Consider the following 22933-nt stretch of genomic DNA (forward strand, 5'->3'; position numbering starts at 1 on the left):
TATTGTGGCCAAAAACGCAGATGGATATTGCATCCAGACTGTCAAAAATTCTCTCTGGATCAAGAAGAGATCTTGGGATTACCCTTATGTACTCTGGACATTTTTTTTTCTGTGAGCAGACAGCAGAAACTGATGTTTTTGTAGTCTCTTGCTATCAGTTATGTGTCACAGGAATCCATCATGCTCAGAGCTGCTAATGTAGCCTTTCATGGACTCAAAGTTCCCCCAAACATTACCTTTTGAATCACTTTGGAGCGTTTTTTCCTTATGGTTTTTAAAGATTTAAAAAGCTTCAGAACTGTGGAATTCGTTAGGTGAGTTCCTCTTCAATCCACTTAGAAGAAAATTATGTGTTCAAGTTTTATAAGTATTTTTTTCTTTACAATTTACTACAGCAAAAGGATGAGTAAAGTGCTGATTTCAAAAAGGTTTTAAATGGATTAAAGGTTCAGGTGAATTTGAATTAAAGAAAGACTTTAAAGTTAATTAAAAGGATTCTCTCTCCTGGGAAGAACTCTTTTGTTTATATTTTGAACTGGAAAGAAAAGTTTGAAAGGTGGACACTGGAAATATTTATGTTTGGGTCCAACAAGTTTTGGAGTTATTTTTCTCTAGAAAGAAGTCAAAAGGAATTATTGAAGAGGAACAAATCCCATTGAATAAAACTGAAATGAACTTTAAGGTGGATTCAAAAACTAAAAGTTTCAAGAAAGAGATGAAAATATTGGATTAATAAATGGAATTGGATGATGATTTAAAAATTAAAAATATATACAAATAATAAGAAATAATGTGGATTATTTTCTTATATTGGAATATGAGAGATTTACTATATTGGAATTACAAAAGGACTTTGTCAAAGATAAAAATTTCGAGTCAAGAGTCAAAGAGAATACGAGAAATCAGATGTGAGAAATTTATTTGCTGAAAGAAAAATAGAAAATTGGTTCACTTAATTATGGTTAAAATAATGGATTGCTATCTCTGGTGATATCTATTTTTTTACTGGGACAGGAAAATGATAATTACTTAAGGTAATGTTTAATTTGCTGCAATGGATTTATTTGTAATAAGTTATTTTTATACATTAATAATGGATTACTATTTCTGGTGATGTTTAATGCTTTTTTGATTGGGACTAGATGTTTGTTATGTTTGTTTTTAATTAGGACTGGACTTTGCCTATTTGAAGAGAGGGATTAGGGGGAATTTGTTTAAATGGAAATAGAGATATAATATTTGTTATTTCTGGTAACCCTTTCTGGACTTTTCTTGATTAAGAATGAGAGCCAATATATGTAGAGACGGGCTTATAGAAAAAGGGGTGAGGTATGGAAATATTTGGTTACATTTTAAGGCAGAGTTAAATTGTTAATGTTGATTATGCTTGCTGAGAATTTGTTTCACTTTTCTTTTTTACTTCCTTTTGTTTTGATTTTTCTCTGCACTTTGAAAAATTTTGTATATTATATAATTTAATATAATCCTCAAGAAAATTATGGAAAACAATTCCTCCTCCTCTAACAGATAATTAGATGTTACTACCCTTTATCATAGGTTAAATGATTATGAGTACTGAAATGAATTATGGAACCATTTGAAGATACTACCATTTTAAATTTTACCTCTGAATTTTAGCCAGTTTCCTGAAGCTAATAATAATTGTTTCAATCTCAATTCTGGCGCAATATGTTCTACAGTTTGCTGAGACTCATAGAAAAAAGATAGCATCCAGGGCTAATATGAAAACTTTTATCTTTAGCACAGGTATCCTCAAACCCATTAGAAGGGCCATGGGAAACGATGTGGGTGGGAAAAAAATCATCTTATGCCTAGAAAATCTGTATCAGAAAGGTATAATATTAGGTTAGTAGCGTTAAAAGGAAGAGGAATCCAATGAATACTCAGATTGCCATACCTATTAATAATGAACTAAATTTCAAAAATGAAATACTTTGGATCTTGGAATGCAGGTGAAAGGTGAATATACTCTCTCTTTGAGACTAAAAAGTTTGGGCAGAATCTAGCATAAGGAACATGTTCAAAAATCTAAGAAATATATTTGCATACATAAATTATTATGTATTGTTATGTATACAATGTATACATTAAAACTATGATATAAAACATTAGGGTGATAGAATTTTAATATTAATTGTGGTAAAAGAACTGTGTTCACTGCCAGCTCCCTATTCTTGATTCCAGTACAACATACAGCACGCAGTTTCTGCATTTAAGGCAACTCCAGAAGCGGAAGTGTCCAGAGCACCACTCTGTTCTTTTTTATTGCATGAGTTTCTATTGTTGAGCTGAAGTGTTTGAAATACCAGCACGTACTCAATCCTGGCCCTTCTCAGCTTATTTAATTTAATAGGGAGGGCGTGTTCGGCCAGCGCCAAAAAGCTATAAATGCCTCAGTGAGATGGATGCAGTTGCAGTCTCTTCAAAAGAGGCAATTCTCAGGCCATTTCTGAAGAAATCAAATGTGGTCCCAGACGATGAAAACAACCCTAGGTCAGTGGCTAATATGCTCTTCCTTCTTTCTTCCTCATTGGTGGCCAATCAACTCCAGGCTCTCTCGGATGATACAGATTTTCAAGATCTTTTTCAATGTGGGTTGAAGTCTGGTTATGGAACAGAAACTATTTTGCAATGGTGGTGAAATATCTATAACTCGGGTATAGGACAAAGGTGAAGGTTTGTTCTCTGAGCTTGTGGTTTGGTTTCTGAACATTTTGTTACCAGGTAACATTTTGTTACTAGGTAACATCTTCAGCAGACTTTCTTCTTGCTCTGTGGCAGACGCGGGCATTTTACGGTCCATGGGCCACATTTGGCCCTTTGACTGTCCCTGTCCAGTGGGGGGAGGATTAGGATTAGGCTTCTGTGGGATCACCTGTGCCATAAAAGACCCAACATAACCTAACCCAAGCTAGGGGAAGTGGATCTCTGTTAGTTCTGCTGGACTTAACAACAACTTTTGATTCCATCAATGGTGGTATCCTTCTGGATAGGTGGTTGGAGATAGGATGAGGGGATCACTGTATTAGAGGCTTCCAATTCTATTTAAATGGCTGTTTCCTCATAACATTTGAATTATGGAATCCCTCAAGATTCTTTTGAGTTGAATGATTGTTCTAAGGTTAATGATTATACTGGTTGCTGTTTTAACTGTTTCTGTTGTTAGGTATTGTGAATGCACTAAGTTGGAATCTTAGAATAATAATAAATAAATAAATAAATAAATAAATAAATAAATAAATAAATAATAAATATAATATGTAACACCAGACATGGAGCTGCCATCAGCAATTTTAAGAAATCAATGTGTACTTAATTCAAAATTATGCTGTTTTACTCATATCAGATTTTGAAAACAATTATCACTATGCTTTAGAAAAGGACACATTTAATGAAAATTGTTCTCAGAATTGCCAACTTCTGCTTCTCAAATAGATCCTCACTTATTCCAAACAAAACTATATTGCTCACTATAAGTTATATGACAGTGTCATGTCTTATTTTGTATGAAAAAAAGGATTTATTGCAGCTTGAAGAGCCTTAACTCTATTCTCACTGCCTGAATATTGCATGTACATACAAACAACTCTTAGCCAGGTCTTTTATTTCTGTTTTTATTTCCCACAATGGCCAACAAAATGTCTCTCGGCCGTTCTCAAGCAGCAGACACCCCCCATCACTTTCCCAGCAACCAGTAATTGGAGGTATCTGCTGAGAATTAGCACTGTATCTTCAATAACAATAGCTCTGGCTAGACCTATTCTCCATGAATTTATCCAAAGCCTTTTAAAAGCCATTTAAATCACCATGTAAAGGTAATTACATGATAATCATCAACTTTCCCCTTAATGAATTACATAGGTTTATGTGCTGTATGAATAACTTTTCCTTCCCTGTCAATTCTAAAGCTTCTTTGAATCAGCTTCATTAGATGGCTCTGTCCTTGCTCAGTTGTTGTTTTTCAAGCTAAAGAAAGCCAGACATTCTTGGTTTTTCCCATATGGAAGATTTTGAACCCTTGATGATTTTAGTTTCTCCCTTTTTTGTATATTGCTTATATCCTTTTTCTTTACAGCTGTGGCAACCAGACTTTATGAAGTACTTCAGATACAGACATACAGCTCATATTTGTGTAAGGATATTACAGTGTTAACAATACAGTTTTATTGTTGATTACTTTCGTAAGGAACCCCTAGCATGATTTTTCCCCCCACAGCAGCCATATACAATGAGTTGACATCACCAGTGAACTATCTACTATAATTTGAAGACATTTTCTATGATAAGTTACAGAGAGTTCAAAACTGTCCTGTGTCAGTAATTACAAGTACAGGAGGTCAGACCCAGGGCTTTTTTTGTCATAGAATGCTCAGAACGGAGTTCCGGCACCTTTTTTGGATGGAACCTTGTAGGGTAAGCAAGGCGGGTTGTATGACATGGGTGAGTTCCGGCACCTTTTTCTTTTATAAAAAAAACACTGGTCAGACCTAATAGATTACTTTATGGCAGCTATGCACTTTATTGGAGTGCAGGAATGTGAGAAGGTAGGAAAACAAACAAGCTGACTTTAGATGCTAAAGTTCCATACAGGTTAGGTCTGAGATTGGAAAGCTGTTTAACAATAGAAGTCAAAGTTCTTTTTTTATAGCTCTGATTGAGACATGCTTAATTTCTTGAGTCATGTCTTTTTCTGTGAGAGGCCTTTGTTCTTTGTTCCCTTTGTAAAAGGACTATGGATCACATCATCATCATCTCCTCCTCTTCCGAATTAGAAGCTGCTCCTTCAGCACACTCAGATTCATCAAACAAGCCCACAGCAAGACTCCATTAGTGTGTATGTAAAGTTAGAGGATTTAGCCTCATGTATATGATTTCACATTTACTTGCATCTGCCATTTACCAACCTGCTTCCAGAAGTGGTGAATGCTCCAACACTGGAAGATTCTAAGAGGAGACTGGACAGCCATTTGCCTGAAATGGTATAGGGTTTCCTGCCTGAGCAGGGGGTGGGACTAGATGACCTCCAGGGTCCCTTCCAACTTTTTTTAAAAAAAATCCCATTTATATCCCACCCTTCTCCGAAGACTCAGGGCGGCTTACAATCTAAGAAGCACAAATCAATGTGCTTAGCAATAGCCTTCATTCTATGTATATGCCTGCTTATTAGGGCTTTTGCCCCCCCGGCGGCATTATTACAAAGTCAGCTTATTGCCCCCAACAATCTGGGTCCTCATTTTACCTACCTCGGAAGGATGGAAGGCTGAGTCAACCTTGAGCCTGGTGGGACTTGAACCTGCACTAATTGCAGGCAGCTGGTGTTACTTAAGGAGGCATTAGCCTACTGCTCCACCAAGGCTCTTGTACCCAGAAGCACAATGACAACCAATACAGCTCATGGAATAGTGGTGTTACATCCACAAAATAACTGGTCATGTTGCTGCATTTTGTACCAACTTTGATAGAACATTTTGAGAATTATTAAAATCTCCAAAACATTATCACGGCAACTTATAAATATTGAATTGGGAGAGAAGAACATACTTAATGAGGCATTTAGGAATATGTTACTGTGAAACCAGCAAGCTATATCTTTGGGAGTCTACTTTGGTTTTATTGTTATTTTTTCTGTCCCAGAGCTAGGCTTTTTTTTAACTTTAGAAGTAAATTGAAAGTGATTTGCAGCATCACAGGTCAATTAGATTTGTTTCAAGCAACAATGGCTATAATAATAGGACTTATTATTGATGAGTCTCTGCGTGTGCTATTTAATTTGCAAATGTCAGGATTTTCTTAGGTAATTTATTTAGGAAATTGTAAAGGTCATTTATATGGTGTTATTCAGAGATAAACCTTCACCCTAAAAATACATGTTTTATATAATTTGTTTGTTGGAGCTCTCATTTTTCTATTAATTGAATTCATGAAATGTTCTTTACAATGGAGAAACCACTCTATCTTCTTATCACACAAGGTTTCTTTGGGAAGGGAAAGCAAAAGTATCTGGGTCCTCATTTTACCTACCTCAGAAGGATGGAAGGCTGAGTCAACCTTGAGCCTGGTGGGTCTCGAAGCTGCACTAATTGCAGGCAGCTGGTGTTACTTAAGGAGGCATTAGCCCATTGCTCCACCAAGGGATGATAATAATAATAATAATAATAATAATAATAATAATAATAATAATAATAATAATAATAATAATAATAATAATAATATTTTATTATTATTTTTAATTCTAATCCTAATCCTAATCCTAATAATAATAATAATAATAATAATAATAATAATAATAATAATAATAATAATAATAATTATTCAACCAGCTTTTACCATCCTGAATATTATTGGGGGTGGAGAGTTTGTAGTCAGTCAAATGCTTAGGCTGGATCTGGCATTTTTATTTATGTATTGAGTCCTTCCCAAGAAGGTAGGATAAGCAAATGTGGTTGTTGGATGGTATTTCCTCAAGAAACATAAATGAGAGGGAAAGCAGGTGATGTGGGCACCACCTGAGTTATTATATTGTTGTTTTGGTGTTATATAATTTTATTGTTGTTGATCATAAAAAATCCATAGGAATTTTGATTATATATAAACTAAATAAATTGGTCTAGGATTTGTAGCCAATTGATGCCAAATCTAGCTTTTTTGAAGCATAACTATTTAGGGTATCAAAAATGATTTCTTTATTATGAGCTAAGTTTAAATGTACCAACTCTGAGTCTCCCTTCTATGCTTCCCTGGTTTCTTGTAACACCTAAAGATCACCGTCTATATTTTTACCAGGTTTGCCAATGTAATAGTTAAATCTTTATAACCTTTCCTGAAATATCTACATAGTCCTCGACTTACAACCACAAATCAGATGGGAACTTCCATTGCCAAGTGTGTGATCGTTAAGTACCTCCCAATTTTATGAGCTTTTTTACGACATCTTTAAGTGAATCTGGCTCCCCCGCATTGACTTTGCTAATCAGAAGCTCACTGGGGATGGTCGTAAATTGTGATCACATTGACCCCGGAATGCTATAACCATTGTAAATACATACTCGTTGCCAAGCACCTGAATTTTGATAATATGATTCCAGGGACATTGTAATAATCATAAATGCAAAGACTGGCCAGAAGTCACTTTTTCCGCCACCATCATAACTTCTAATGCTCATTAAATGAATGGTTGCAACTCAAGGACTGTATACCTTTTTCAAAATTCAGCCTTCTCCCAGGGATCAATTTAAAACTCATCTATTGCTTTTTTGAAGTTATATGCCAGTAAACCGGCACCATTTTGTTTCAAGCAAAATCTGGGCTCAAATTAAATACTTCATATTGGATACACACATACACACAGGTGCACGCACACACACATATGTGCGTGTGCCTATGTGTAAATTATTGACTGACTATGTGTCATTATTGTCAACACTTAGTGACCACATAGATCAATTATGTCAAACTTGCGACGTCGCGCAACATGTTGGGACTTTTTCCCCATTGCCGGCAATAGGGTGGGTGTGGTTTCGGCATGATGCATCCAGCCTGCGGGCCGGCAGTTTGACATGTCTGGCATAGATTTACTCCATGATAACCTGCCATTAATCTGGTCTTTAAGGTCTTTTAATGGAGCACTCATCATCACTATAACTGAGTCTATACAAGGAGGGCTATTTTTAATGATTGTACTCTTTCTAGACCTCAAGTACTTGCTATTACATACACTAGAGACTGATGGAGCAAAACCGATTTTTTATAAAAAGATTATTGTGAGACTTACTCTTTTTCTCACTTAATTTGCAAACTGAATTGGCTGTTCTAGTTTATCTCAAAACATTTCTTTTAGGAGGAAGCCATACCAATACAGCTGGGGTTATATATCCCATTACATTTGCTATGGTATGGAGTTTTATACGACCCCCACCCAACTGTCTTGAAACAAGCCTGAAAACCCTCCTTCTCCCAGGCATTGGATTAATCTGTGATTGGATTTCTTTAATTGCAGGATGAAGTGAGTGCTTTTTGAATTTGCTCTCTCTGGGTGTGTACTGTTTTTTAAGATGATTTTTTTCCTTTTCCCTTTTTATTTTAAAGCTGCCCAAGTAGATATTTGGAAGCCAAGAAATTTTATGAATGAATAAGAAGATAAACACTGTTATAGCTATAATTTTACATATACCCTCCATTAGTTAACCCTATTGAACCCAGTTGGATTGCACTGTTAAGCATACAAAGATCATTTATAATTATAAATGCTATGTTTATAATAATAATGACAAAAATATCTTTTCATAAAAATCATGTAGGAAATAAATCAGGCAAGTCAGCATTGCTTTATTTCTGCGAGAAGGATATTCTGCCAATTTAAGTGTTCTGAAATGTGTGGGCAACACTGATTTTTTAAGACATATGCAAGATTAGAAATTTTGAACTGATGATAGCTGCTGTCAAGTCTTGTGTCAGCACAATTATTTTTCATATTCTGTTTTCCCATTCACAAACTTTTTCCAGAATAGTAGTTGCATAATCTGACACTAATTAAAGTTTGTAACTTTTCATTTAAAAATGATCCAGTCACCTATCTGTATATTATACTTCAAGCAGCAGAAAGGAATTGACATTCTAAATAAATAAATGTCTGCAGAATCAGAAGAGAAGCTAAAAATATTTTCCCACTGGAGATGAGGGTGGCTTCCATATACCTGGCCTTCCAGAAAAGACTTAAATCTGGTTCTGCTGGCTGCCGGGTGGTGACAGGGGCGCTCTAAACTAGAAGTGGTTGATGGGATAGAGATAATCCCCACATTGCCTATTATCCTGGTTTTTAGTTTTTAGTTTAATCTTTTTCATTTTTAATTTTTTTTAACCTTGTTATCAGTTTTGACAGAACTTGCCTGTGTCTCTTAAGAATTATAACAAATGCAGACAAATGAACATTCTTCTAGTCACATCAGCAAACTGTGTGTACAGAAGCAACATTACAGGTTAATACTCACCACATTGAAATTAAGATTCTTTTCTACCCACTCTTTGGCTTCTTTGAATTCTTCTTTCATTTCCATGATATACAGTGTATCTAAGGCATCAACGATAGTTGCTCCTTGAATATTACCTGAAAGAGAGTCAGCAATTTTATTGATGAGTTCCTTTTATTCTTCTTTGTGAAGAGAGAAGATATAGCAGTGTTCATGCTTAAATTTGTAGATCATTAGTTAACTGTTCTAGTCCATTAGTATAATTTGTATTGATACTATTAACAATAGTAATGAGAACTAACAAAAATTGAAATAGAATGAAAAAAACAGAAAAAGAAAAAAGAAAAAGCGAAAAGTGCAGAAAGAAAAAGGTTGAAGAAAAAAATATGAAAAGCCTCTGATCTTCTTCATAGTAGTTATATCTCTTCTTTCTATAATCTATCTTATTTGATATCAAAACCATAAATCATAGGTTCATTTTTTATTTTTGCACAAAAAGTCCATAATGGGTTTCCAGTTATCAATAAATATAGCTATTGTGTTTTCCTTAACCAAACATCAGTTTTGTTAGGCATATGGTGTTAGCCTACAATGTTGGGTTGAAAATATATTAACCATGATGTTATGTCTTTAAGATGTTAATTGGCCAATGGGTGTGTAAGTGTTCTCATGGCCATAAGAGGGAGCTAGTAACGTAGCTTCTTTCTCTCTCTGAATTCACTGCTCTCTACTATTACTGTTTTTTGCTCTGTTACTGTGATAACCTGAACTGTGTATTGACCTCTGGACCGGTAAGAAGACTTTGTATTTGGATTGCTACTTGGACTGTTGCTACTGTGTATGACCTGGACTGTTTATTTTTGACTGTGCATTTTTGGTTTTACAGCACCTCAAAAGTAAACTACTTTTTGCTTTTACAACTCAGTGTACTCTTGTGGTTACTGTGTGACTCTTACTGCTCTCAATACCCTTCCTTGTCTGTGCAACTCTTTGGTAGCACAAGGAGACCTCTGCACAACAAATTCCTTAACAAGTTTAAACATTTCACCGAGTTATTCCAAAGGTGTTTTTTCAAAAAGAAAAAAAAAACAGGGGAAAAAACTTTTGAAAAAGCATCTTTGAGACAACTATGACCGGGATGACTGAGAATCTCCACCAACATTTTGCAAGTTCTATTATTTTCAGCAACCATTCCTCTGTTGTAGGTATTGCCAAATTTTTCCATGCTTATGTCTTCAATAATCTCATATATAAAAACAAAGTTCCATGGCTCTTTTCTAATTGTTTAACCATCAGTTCTAGGAAGAAAAGTTCTAGTTGATTTTGATTAACAAATTCTATTACCTCATTTGTTTGTTAAATTATCAAAGCTTCTCAATGATTGATGATAAAACATTCAATGGTTGATAAAATACATCTAAAATTCCTCTGTGGCAATACGGATACAATAAAATGTCTAGAAATGATGAGTATTATTTCTCTGGCAGTATTATTCAAGTTAATTGGGCCCCCACTGGCAACAATAACATTATGCAAATATCTTACACCAATACCTCAAAAATAAAGAATACTACACTGTTCCAGACCTGTCGTGTACGTGAAACTTTCAATTTCTCAATAATACCTTAAATTTGAATAAGGGAAAACCTAAATGAGTTATCAAAGATTCAAGTAGAAAAGGTAAAGTTTTCCCCTGTCCAGTCATGTTCAGCTCTAGGGGGCCATGTTTATCTCCGTTTCTTAGCTGAGGGAACCAGCATTGTCCAAAGACATTTCCTCGGTCATGTGGCCAGCATGCCTATACGTTGAGGTGCATGGAATGCTGTTACCGTCCCACTGAAGTGGTACCTATTTATCTACTACTTTTAAACTGCTAGGTGGGTGGAGCTGGGGCATTAACAGGAGCTCACCCCATCACACAGCACTTGGATCTCAAACCTGGGTTGTCAGCTGGAAGCTCAGCATCTTTAACCACTGAGTCATTGCACACTCTCTTCAAGTAGAAAGCATGACTAATATTTATGAGAAAACAGTTGTGTTGTTAGTTGAGCAATGATATATTAATTGAAGTAGGAAGTAAAATATTGAGATCAATGCATACTGAGCAAAGAGAATACTGCAATTCATGTAAAAACAAATGTAGGCTATTCGGTATATTATGCAATATATATATATATATATATATATATATATATATATATATATATATATATATATATATATATATAATGTTCTGTTTAAATCTTGTACATATTTATACAGAAGTAACTCTTACTGATCAATCCATATGCATTTTATTAACCTACCATTTATTCTGGGTATAAGCCCAGAGTTGCTTCACATCAAATTTGTTTTCCTATACTGTACTCAATAAAATAGTTTGTAACAATTTGGAGTGAAAACTGGGAAAATATCGTCATGTAATTATTTTATTCACAAATATGTAATCCTTCCTAAAGATATGTTGGGAAAGTATATACTGATTACTTCTGCTCTTCAAAAAACATCTCACATCATAGTTCAAACAAAGTAAAAAAAAATATCTACGAAACATATTTGCTACCTGAAAAAACTCTATTTAAAATGAACATAGAATAAAATTATTAAGCAAACAAAATTATTTGCTTTACCAATGAATCTTAGAATCTCTCTAAGCTGTCAAAAGGAAATGTTACTGGATTTTAAGTAGTTTATAAAGGTTATAAATGCAAACTTCAGTTTATGGCGCCAGTAAACAATTCAGTTTACTGACCATTCCTTAATCATTTTTAAAAGCAGTGATAGTCTGCAAAGAACTAAATGTCATCTGATCTTTAACTGTGTCATGCTGAGCAGAAATCACATCTCTTTTGGCCCTGACTTCAGCTTTTTAAACAGATGCTATTTAAGTGACAATCTTTAATCATTCCTAACTCACAATATCTGTTGAACGCACAACTGCCTGTAAAAAAAACCCACATCCCCCCCAAAACCCATTGTATTCTGGAAGTAGAAAACTTGCATGTTCCTGATGCACTGAGATCAAAGTTGAAAGGACAGAGGGTAAAGAGTAACATAGAAGAAGGCACAGCTGAGCACAGATTAGCTAGAAAGCTGACATCATTAGGGAAGATACTAAACATATGGAAAGACAGAAGTGCTTATCTATGAAAGACATTTCTTATATTATACTGCCATATGTAGATAAAGAATTATAGGCTTTCCAATAGTAAAATGACAAGAGAAAGCTTATGCAGAGCAATATTATGTGCAAAAAAAATCAGTACAGTACTGTACTTTTTATACCGAATGGTTTTCAGACATTAGAAACTCACAGTCCTGAAAATAGAAATTTAATTATACTAGCTAATTGTTCATTACAATGATTGAACATTACACAAGATAAATTGAGTAACTGGAAAGGAACCAATATTAATGAAATCTATTTTTTTTCCAGGCACCTACTGCTAGGAAGCACATATATATGCCAACAGCTGGCATGATAGATGAGCATATTAATATTTAATGTCTTAATTTTAAGTATTTCCAGTCCCTCTCCTAAGGCTGGATCCAGATCATACTTACTAGGTAATGAATTCCACTGCATTCTGTTAGACTTATTATTAAATAAACATATATAAGATTTATATTATTAGGATCTAAATAATATAGGAAACTACTAAAAATGTGAGGAAGGGTCATTCATGCTGTCTGGATCTCTGGCATGCAAAGAATGTTAATTTCTCAATAAATATTTACAAACATTTCAATTAAAGAAATTCTAAAAAGCTTTCAATTTGTTTGAGTAAGATATTTATACTATATTACAGTAGTTTATTAGTTCCTTTGATTGGGACTAGATGATGATGATTTTTTGTAATGTTTCATTTTGTCTTTTTTACTGGGATTGGACTTTGAAGAGAGGAAAGGGGGATTTGTTTAAATAGAAATAGATATAAATATAAATGGGAGGATTCAAACTGGGTGTAATAAATATAGTTCATAATACTTGCGTTCTTACTTTCACTGGACTTTTTTTGACTAATATGGAGAGATGAAAATCTAGAGATGGACTTAAAGAGCATATGAATGGTTGTATTTTAATAGAGTGATACATTGTTAAGGTTGACTATGCTTGCTGGAGATGAAGGGAGAAGTAACTTATTCTATCTTTTTTATCTGCACTTTTTCAAATTTGTAATTCTTTAAATGTATTTCTGTAGAATGCAATCTTCATTTAAAATTATTTTAAAAACCAAATGTATTGTGGAACCACAAAATACAATGATTTAATGTTATTTTATTATATTTAGTAGCTATATAGCACTGGTTGCATATGCCACTATTTAGCAAAAGAAAAATCAGGGACTCGGCAGTTTCATGGATAAAATAATCACATTTGGAAGCAATTATTTTGAAGAGCTGAAGCCAAGTAAAGTAGACTGAGCTGCTACTTGGAATACTGGTATAAGGCGGCTTCCTCTATTTCTAGAAATTAAGAAGAAAGCAAGAGCCCTATTTTCCACTGTATTTTTCTATGATGTTATACTCTGTGTCCATTTTCAACCTTCTCCTCTTAAAACTCAACATACCCATCTCAAGATACGTATGGGAAGTGGGACTCTGAAGATGAGCACTTTAAGATTTTATTTCAATTCTAAATTCTAAATTAATCCCACACCAATAAAAGAATAATGATTTTATCTTCACTAGAGTACAGCTGGGGAGAGCAATGACATAGATGTAATATGGTTTTCTCTTCTTCTACTTCCCTTTATTCTTTCTTAATTTGGTTCAGAGAGTTCTACTCTCTCTGGAAGACATGCAGATATATACCTAGGGGCAGCTACTTCAAAGTCTTTCAGCACCTCCCTAGGCTACCCCCAGAGTTATGTTCACACCCAAGTGTCTTGGTTGCTGCTAGACCTCATGACTAAGTTAGCTGGCTGTGTTTTCACACCTGCTCTTATCAGAATGTCCTGCAGGAGAGTGCCTGCAGGACACTCCATGAGAACCCAACTGTTGAAATGCTGGTGCTTTGAAAAAAATGGCTGAGGAGTTGCCTTTTTAGTGCCTTTTATCCTGACACTTATTCAATGACAATTATTGTTTTGCACAATGATTAGTCATCTTGAAAGGTGGGGTGAACTGATGATAAACAGATAACATGCAAAGCATTTCTGGTCCAGGATTATGTAAAACTTTAGGTTTCCATTCCTTTTACTAACTCAGTTATCTTTTTAAAATTTTACACACCCAAATAACTAAGAATAGGTATCTAACTTTAGTCTGATTATCTACTACTTGTTAAATGTTGCAGCAAATTGCACTGTGCAACAAAGTTTACTGCCTAGCTAATATTTTGGCAGCGTTTGCTGGATAAAGAAGACAGAATTAGCTACATCAATGCAGGTTAGTTAATTCAATCAACTGGTAACACTATTAGGAAATGTTCGGTAACATTTAACTGGAATTTCCCTGTTTGTTCTGTGTTCCATAAATTGGGGAGATAGAGAAGTTACCTAACAGTAAGAGTTGTTTGAAAATAAAGTGATCTTCCTGCTGCTGGGTGTGTTCCAGCAAAGGCTGGAGAGACATCTGTCAGAGATGCCTTAATCTGGATTTCCAAACTGAGCTTGGTCTCAATACTTAAAAGGCTCTTTCCAGTGCTGATTCTGTGATTAATGTTGGCACTTCTCCAATGGGGCTGCGGCAATTTTGCTCTAAAAATGTTTCTTTATAAAATTAAAAGCTGGCAAATTTGGAAACACTTTGCCAACATTTGTTCCCAACTAGTATGAGCAGGCTCCTTCCAAAAAACCAGAAAGCAGCACTGAAATTAATAGTAATTTTTAATAACATTTTTAAATTAATTTTTTTTTTAAAAAATAAATTTTATTTTTGAAGGAATCCAGTTTATCAGAGAAGAGGAAAATGACAACTCGCTACCCTTCCTGGACATCCTGATCAGCAAAGACCACAACAGCAAACTAGAAACACAAGTCTACAGAAAAACCACCTATACTAACCAGGTGCTCCACTACCAAAGCAACAATCCAACCTCCAAACAAGAGAAGCTGCATTAGGACTTTAGACAAGTCTAAACACACTGCAGCAACCAGGAACAACAGAAGAGAGAAATGGAGCATCCATACAACATATTCCAACAAAATAGATATCCATGCAACTTTATCAAAAATTCCCTGACCATTCAACCCAATATAGGACAACCAACACAAACTCTATATATCAAGAATATCTCAAAAAACACCAACAGGCAACTATAAGCACACAGAATCAGCATAGCACACAAGACAACTAAAGCCTTTCAAAGCATCTAAGCAGACCAAAAGACCCCAGAAGAAAAAAAAAAAAACAGGAGTCATTCACAACATACAATGTAAGGATTGCAACAACCACTATGTAGGACAAACAGGCAGCAGGCAGAAGACTGGCAGAATACATCCACGAAAACCAATTAGCAGTCAGAAGACATGATGAAAATTCTTTAATTTCTCAGCATATAGACAGATTTAACCATAGTTTCAATCGGGAAAATGTGACCATTCTAGACCAAGCCAAATCCAAAAATGCCAGGGAATTTCTAGAAGCCAGGCACTCTGACAAATCAGCCATCAATAGACACAAAGACATTAACATCATCTATGGACTATGAAAAGGGACACGGTGGCTCAGTGGGTTAGGACGCTGAGCTTGTCGATCAGAAGGTCGGCAGTTTGGCAGGTCGAATCCCAAGTGCCGCGTAACAGAGTGAGCGCCTGTTACTCGTCCCAGCTTCTGCCAACCTAGCAGTTCGAAAGCACGTAAAAATGCAAGTAGAAAAATAGGGACCACTACGGTGGGAAGGTAACAGCGTTCCGTGCACCTTTGGAGTCTAGTCATGCCAGCCACATGACCACGGAGTCGTCCTCGGACAAGCACTGGCTCTTCGGCTTTGAAACGGAGATGAGCACCGGCCCCTAGAGTCGGAAACGACTAGCACGCATGTGCGGGGGAACCTTTACCTTTACTTTATATAGACTATGAACTATACAGACTATATCACCCAGTCCAAAAAGGAACAAAAAGACCCAAGATCAGAATAAATTAACTCCAAAGTTAACATCAGACCAACAATCAAGTAAACAATACCCCAATCAAGAAACTGCCAAAGAAGCCAACAGCAAACAGCCTAATCAAAGAATTTCTAAGACTACCCCCAACCACAGGCAAGCCACTAGAATATAAATGGACAGTCAACAGCACTCCTTACTAGCAGTCTAGCACTGATGATGTTACCTAGTTTGGGTAATGAAACATCTGCAAGAAAACAAGCAAGCTCAGAGAACATCAAGGACCCCTCATGGTATTGAACCTTATGGGTTTGTTTCCTTGTTGTGTTGCCAAAAATGAATGATGTGTATGAAGGTCATTTTAAGGAAGGCCTGACCAAAAAGAGGCTGACATTTAATTTTCAACCTTGACATTTCAGACTGTAGTTCTAAAGTAAGAGGGAAAGTAGCAGTTCTGAATTGCTAATCGAAAGCCATCCACTACAATTAATTTACGGTAATTATGATATTTAATAATTTCAGCAAGGGTAATAGGATGGGTAATAGGAGAACCCTATGAAGTATTAGACAATATATATTTCAAACACTAAGCTTACAAAGATTCAGCTTTTCATCTTCTGTCATAGAATGACAGTACACAATTGTATTAAAAAATGCTTTAAATTCAGTGGCTATTGTTAAAGATAAAACAAATAAAAACTGAAACATAAACATTTATGACGCTCACTCAGTGATATTCTTTTCCCTTAATAATATTGCATCATTGGTCTAATGCAGGGATAGGCAACCTTGGCTCTTTTATGACTCGTGGACTTCAACTCCCAGAATTCCTGAGCCAGCTGGCTCAGGAATTCTGGGAGTTGAGGTCCACGAGTCATAAAAGAGCCAAGGTTGCCTACCCCTGGTCTAGTGGTTGGGGCTCCAGGCTAGAAACCGAGAGACTGTGAGGCATGAAAACTTTAGGCGTGAAAATTGGCTGGGTAACTAATCTCTCTCTCAGCCCAACAGGGTTGCTGTTGTGGGGAAAATAGGAGGAGGAAGGGGTATTAGCTATGTTTGCTGCCTTCAGTTATTTAAAAAAGCGAGATAAAAAAAACTAAATTATTTGTTATGTAACTATGAATTCTAATTTTAGAAGTATTATACATATTAGAAATGTTGTACAAAATTAATATAAAGTATAAAGATATTATTTATAATCAGATAGTAAGAATTAAACAGCCTGATTCTCATATAATACTGACTCATAATGTCATCCATAATTATGAGTTCGCATTAGGAATGAACTAAACCATGGTAAAAACCTTTTGTTAATGGTCTTTGTACATGAGCCAATGAAACTAGTTGTTACAATTATAACATGCAGAAATCTTCTCAGATGGGCAATAATCATCATGTTTATCAGACTAAATGCACAAGAAATACACAAAACCTATACCAACATGCTGTAGGGGGATGGGGGTTATGGCATGGTGAAGAGAAATATGCTCTTCCCAATTCCAGAATTAAAATACAGGTAGCCCTTGACTTACAACCATTCATTCAATGACCATTTGAAGTTACTACAGTACTGAAAAAAAAAATCAACTTATGACTCATGCTCAAAGTTACAGTTGCAGCAGCTGCTCCTGTGGTCACAATTTGGGTTCTTGGCAGTCCGACTGCACTTACAACTGCAGGGGGCACATCAAGTTCCCCCACTCACCTATCTCTCCCACCTCTGTGTCCTTTTGGCCCTGTACTGTCCTGCTGTCCCAGCTCATCTTTGCCATTTTCTTGCTCCTGCTGCTAACAAAGCATGCCAAAGGTGGGCTGCCAAATATCTAAATATTGATAATGTGAACATGGGGGCACTGCAGAATTCAGAATTCTCTCTGCTCTTATTCAACATCTACAGTACATGAGGCTGCTGGGTGAGTTCATGTAAGGATGAGGTTTTGAGACCTGCCAGTTATGCTTGTACCATCTTTGGTTCTGGGTGGAGTTGCAATGTCCTAGAAAGTGAGCGATCCGGGGGTCCTTCTGGATTTATCACTCCTGCTCAAAGAGCAGGTTGCAGTCATGCCTAGGAAGGCCTTTGCACACCTCCATGTTGTGTGACATTAGCAAACTGGGAAGGCTCACTTGGCGAGTCCCAAGAGGTGGGCCTTCTCTACTGTGCTGCTTGCCTTATGGAACACCCTCCTCCCTTTTTGTTGATTATAGCTCAGCTTTCAACACCATTTTGCCGAGCATTCTCATCGAGAAGCTGACTGACTTGAAATTCTCCCCCATCTGCGATTGGATTCAAGACTTTCTTAGGGACCGGTTACAAACAGTGAGGGTGTCTGCTTTGTCCACCCCCCTGAAGCTTTGCACCGGCTCGCCACAGGGCTGCGTGCTTAGCCCCTACCTGTACTCTTTGTACACATATGACTGTGTATCATCTGACCCATCCACTGTGATAATTAAGTTCACAGAAGATACGACTGTGGTGGGTCTCATTACAGGTGGGGATGAGACAGCATACAGGGCGGAGGTACAAAAACTAGCCATATGGTGTAGTAACAACAACTTGCACCTGAACACCGGCAAGACGAAAGAGATGGTGCTAGACTTCTGGAGAAAAAAGGAGGAACCTGCCCCACTTTACATCGGGGAGGACTGTGTGGAGAGAGTTTCCTCCTTTAAATTTTTGGGAGTCTACCTCTGCGAAGATCTGACCTGGAAAGTTTATACAACCCAGGTGGCTAGAAAGGCCCAACAGAGGCTTCACTTTCTCAGGGTCTTGCGGAAGAATAGGGTAGAACAACAGCTAATGACCCTCTTTTACCGGTCTACTATAGAGAGCGTCCTCTCGTATGGTATTGTGGTTTGGTATGCTGGTCTGACAGCTGTGGATAGGAAAGTATTACAGAGGGTGGTGAGCACAGCACAAGACATTGTGGGCTGTCCCCTGACACCACTGGATGACATCACCAGGGCTCGTTGCCTTGGAAGAGTGAGGAAAATTCTCAGGGATGACTCACACCCTGGACGGTATCTCTTTACTCTCCTACCATAGGGTAGGAGATATAGGAGTATAGCCAGCCACACCAACAGGCTGAAAAACAGCTTTTATCTGTGGGCTGTTAGGCTTTTGAACAGGAAATATTTTTTTTATAAATTTTATGCAGAATTGACTTGCGAGGCCAGTGTGTTGTGCAATTAGCTCACATGGTGTAATAAGATGGAGGGTTTGTGTCACTGTAAGTTGGGGGTAGGGGCACGAAGGGAGGCTCAGCCAAACTCAATGTATACATGGTTGTACTTTGACAATAAAGGTTCATTCAAAGCTTCCCCCTGAAAACAGAAAAAACATTTTAGATTTTGATCATCTGTGCCCTTAATAAAGATTGGCACAAAATACAGAGTTTAGGCAGGAAAAAGGGGAAGGCTCAGCTGATTTCCTGGATTGCTTAAGAACTATGATCCAACAGCAGCCTGGAGACTCTAACTTAAAGCAATTTGCCCAAATTTTAGTAACATTTCTGTAGAGGTTGCATTTAAAATGTCTTACTGGGCTGGAAGGGAAACACCTTAATAAGATTATTACAACAGCCACTCAAACTCAAAAATTTCTAGATAACTAAAGAAAAAGCTAAAGACACTGCTGATGGCTCTTCAAGTGAGTCAACTGTAGGCTCTCCACTTTCCAACTACCGGTAATAGACAAGAAAAGGAAGGACACCTCTAAATCTAGCAAGCAACAAAATCTGAAACAAGCCTTCAGACTTATCCTTTCAGGGTCAAAGCCCCCAGGATCACATTGCTCCTATGGAAATCCTGGGCTTTGGAAACAAATTGTCCTAAAAATAGCCCAAGGATGTGTGCGGGTGAAAGTAATAGCATCTTACCTCCTCTTGTCTCTTTCTGTCTCTGAGCCATTTGCTGATTGCACTACAGGAGGAAAAACTATCGCTTCTAGATACTTCTAGATACTCTTTATTCAACTCTCAAGATATCAGAATTCCCAATATTTCTCTGTAGTAAATGGGCCTTACAATTGGGACTGGCTTTGCGAATTAACAACCATTACATATTTCATACCAAATGGACTTTGTTTAGATATACTTTCCCAGCACGAAGAAGCAACAATGGTTCTATTGGCAATGCCTCTTCGGGAGGAAAGCCAGACTCACGTTTTAGATGAATACAAGTTGAAGCAAGTCACAGATATTTTGTGGACAAAACATTCTAATGAAATGAGATATCTACTTTCAGTCCAGCCTGTTAAAATTTTAATTTTAATTGATTCAAATACCTCCCCCCACCCCCGATTAACCAGGAAAATGCAATATCCCTTAAACCCAGAAGCTAAGGAAGGAATTAAACCAGTAACTAACGTATTCTTGAAGCAGGGTATAATTGTAATCACTAGAAGCAACTCTTGAATCTTCCTCATTTAAAAATGGTGGTAGAGTAATAAGTGGCACTTTGTGTAGCATCTAAGAATGACAAATAGACTTATGATACCCACCTTTCCTGTAGTTCCAAACCCCAATACTATTCATTGGTCAGCATTCTTGTTTTTATACTCCTAACTTTTCAATCACCAGTCTTTGTAAACTTTTCTTTTCTGTTCCTTTTCATCCTAATAATCAGCTTTGTTTTGTATGCATAGTACCTTTATAGTCTGTTTGATCTTGTCCTGCATCTTCTGCTCTAATTCAGTATGTTGATGATCTCCTTGTGGCTTTCTTTCTCCTGGAAACTTGCCAGACTGACCAGGACAATCTGTTATTGCTGAGAAAGGACCAGGTCTGTAACACCAAGCTGTAGCTCTGAAAAACCTCTGTGCCTTATCTAGGTCATGGTATTTCACAAGGCATTAATCCCATTAATCCCGACTGGTGGCCCCCAGGGGGAGATCCTTCTCTGTGGGCGCCCCGGAGCTATGGAACCAGCTACCGGTTGAGCTCCGGACGGCGCCCGATCTGCGCTCCTTTCGCCGCGATCTGAAAACATACTTGTTTGATCAAGCCGGCCTGGCCTGAGGGGGGATTGGTGGGGTTTTTATCATTTTTATTGGGGTTTTTACTATGTATCAATTGTATTTTAATCGGGCATGTATTTAATTATCTTTTAGTTTTTGTAAATTTCTGTGTTTTATTCTTGCCCTGTACACCGCCCTGAGTCCTCCGGGAGAAGGGCGGTATAGAAATATTAATAAATTAAATTAAATTAATTAAATTAAATTTTAAATTTCTCTTGCCTACTTCTGTCCCGGAAGTGTACACTTTTGGAGAATGGGTTATTGCTGCCAGTGGATTTTCAACTTAGCAGTTAACCAACTCCTCTGAAAACTTCTGCTACTCCCTTTCATGGCTCTGAAGCTCCAAAATCCTCTTTTCTGGCTTTAACATTTGTGCTTGTTTCTATTTTTGCTGTAGAAATTCCCGACTGCTTTAAGACTTTCACCTTCTTTGGCCATGAACTCTGTACCTTGGCTCAATCTATCAACACCAAAGCACAGTGAACAATATGGATCACTGGGCCTGCTACAGCAAATGTGTTAGATCTCATTGCTCTTGCTTTTCCTCCATGCTTGGGCACAGTGGCTGTTCCACTTTAATCTGTGGATCTTTGCCCTGGGCCATCAGCTTTTTGTTATCACATGCTATTTCTTCTCTCTTGCTTAAATGCCAGGCTCAAGTAGCTAGTTGTGCTAACATGTGCCTTTAATTAGCCAAAGGGAAATCTGCTGGTATTTATGTAGATTCTTGATATGTCTCTGGAGTTATGCATAAATTGAGCTTTATGGAAACTCAGACAGTTTCTAACTAATTTAGGTTCACCTATTAAGCATGTCTCCTTGGTAAAAAGTCTCCTAGAAGCCTTGCTCTTCTCTGCATTCTCTGTCTCATCGGAGTATTTCTGATGCTATTAGAAATGTATTGACAGATATCTCTGCCAAATATGCCGTCCATCTCAAAACACAACTGTTTTGTGCTCACTTAAATGCTTCCCAGACTCGACAGAGGCCGTCCCAGATCCTGGATGTCTCTTCAGAAATCCAAATCGAGAAAGCATGCTTAGAATTCTCATAGATGCTTATTAATACCCTCAGTCAATAGGCTTCCTCTGATGGATACTCAGTGGCCCCTAAGGTACTGCTTCCATATTTTGTTAATTTAGCCCATGGAATTGGACATATGAGCAGAGGGAGAATGAAATCTTTGATGAAAAATTGTAGTTTACACCAGGATTTACTACTGCAAAGAAGCAGTACTGTAGAAGCCACCCAGTTTACCTAGCCTATAACTCAAGATGCCCAGCAGAAACTAGGAAAGCCCTTCATCCATCACCATTTTGACCTTTTGTGTACTTCAACATAGATTTTGTTCAGGTGCGTAGTACATGGTAACAATTTCTGGTAATGGTCTCTTACTATATGCATGATCTGAGTCCTTAGGGAGAAGGGCGGTATACAAATCAAATCAAATCAAATCAAATCAAATCAAATAAATAAATAAATAAATAAATAAATAAATAAATAAATAATTTCTTCCATCAGTGAAATGACTTAAGTCTCTCAGACGGAGTTCAGCTAAGACTGATTTTACCTGATCAAAAACATGCATTGTTAAAAATTCTTCTTTTTACACTTAAGACTTTGTTAACAAATACATTCATTGCATGTAGTCCTGTCCTTGAATGCTGTTAAGAACTCAACCTTTTGATCACTAAAACTTATCAGGAACTCTGTTTCTATCAATTCCTTTGTTTGCATTATCTTACTAATTTAAAGTTTACTTATGCATAGTGAATGTATAAAAACTTGTAGCAAAATCTGTAAGGGGAAAGATGTAGCAGGTTAGAGATTCTTCTGCCAACTCTAGAACATAAAGTAACATTGCCTCTCACTCTTTCTGC

The 22933-nt window shown here is 36.8% G+C and overlaps 1 protein-coding gene across 1 annotated transcript in view; it reads right to left on the reverse strand.

The window, feature by feature from the left end:
* MAN1A1 (mannosidase alpha class 1A member 1) overlaps window positions 1-22933 on the reverse strand; it is a gene marked incomplete at its 5' end in the record, with an annotated part of 65481 nt that overhangs the window by 21943 nt on the left and 20605 nt on the right. The window contains one exon of the mRNA XM_083378733.1: window positions 9009-9124. Coding sequence (XP_083234859.1) covers window positions 9009-9124 — 116 coding nt within the window. The remainder of the gene's footprint in view (window positions 1-9008; window positions 9125-22933) is intronic.

The sequence above is a fragment of the Vipera ursinii genome, assembly GCF_947247035.1.
Source record: "Vipera ursinii genome assembly, chromosome: 1".
NCBI classification, from domain to species: Eukaryota; Metazoa; Chordata; class Lepidosauria; order Squamata; family Viperidae; genus Vipera; species Vipera ursinii.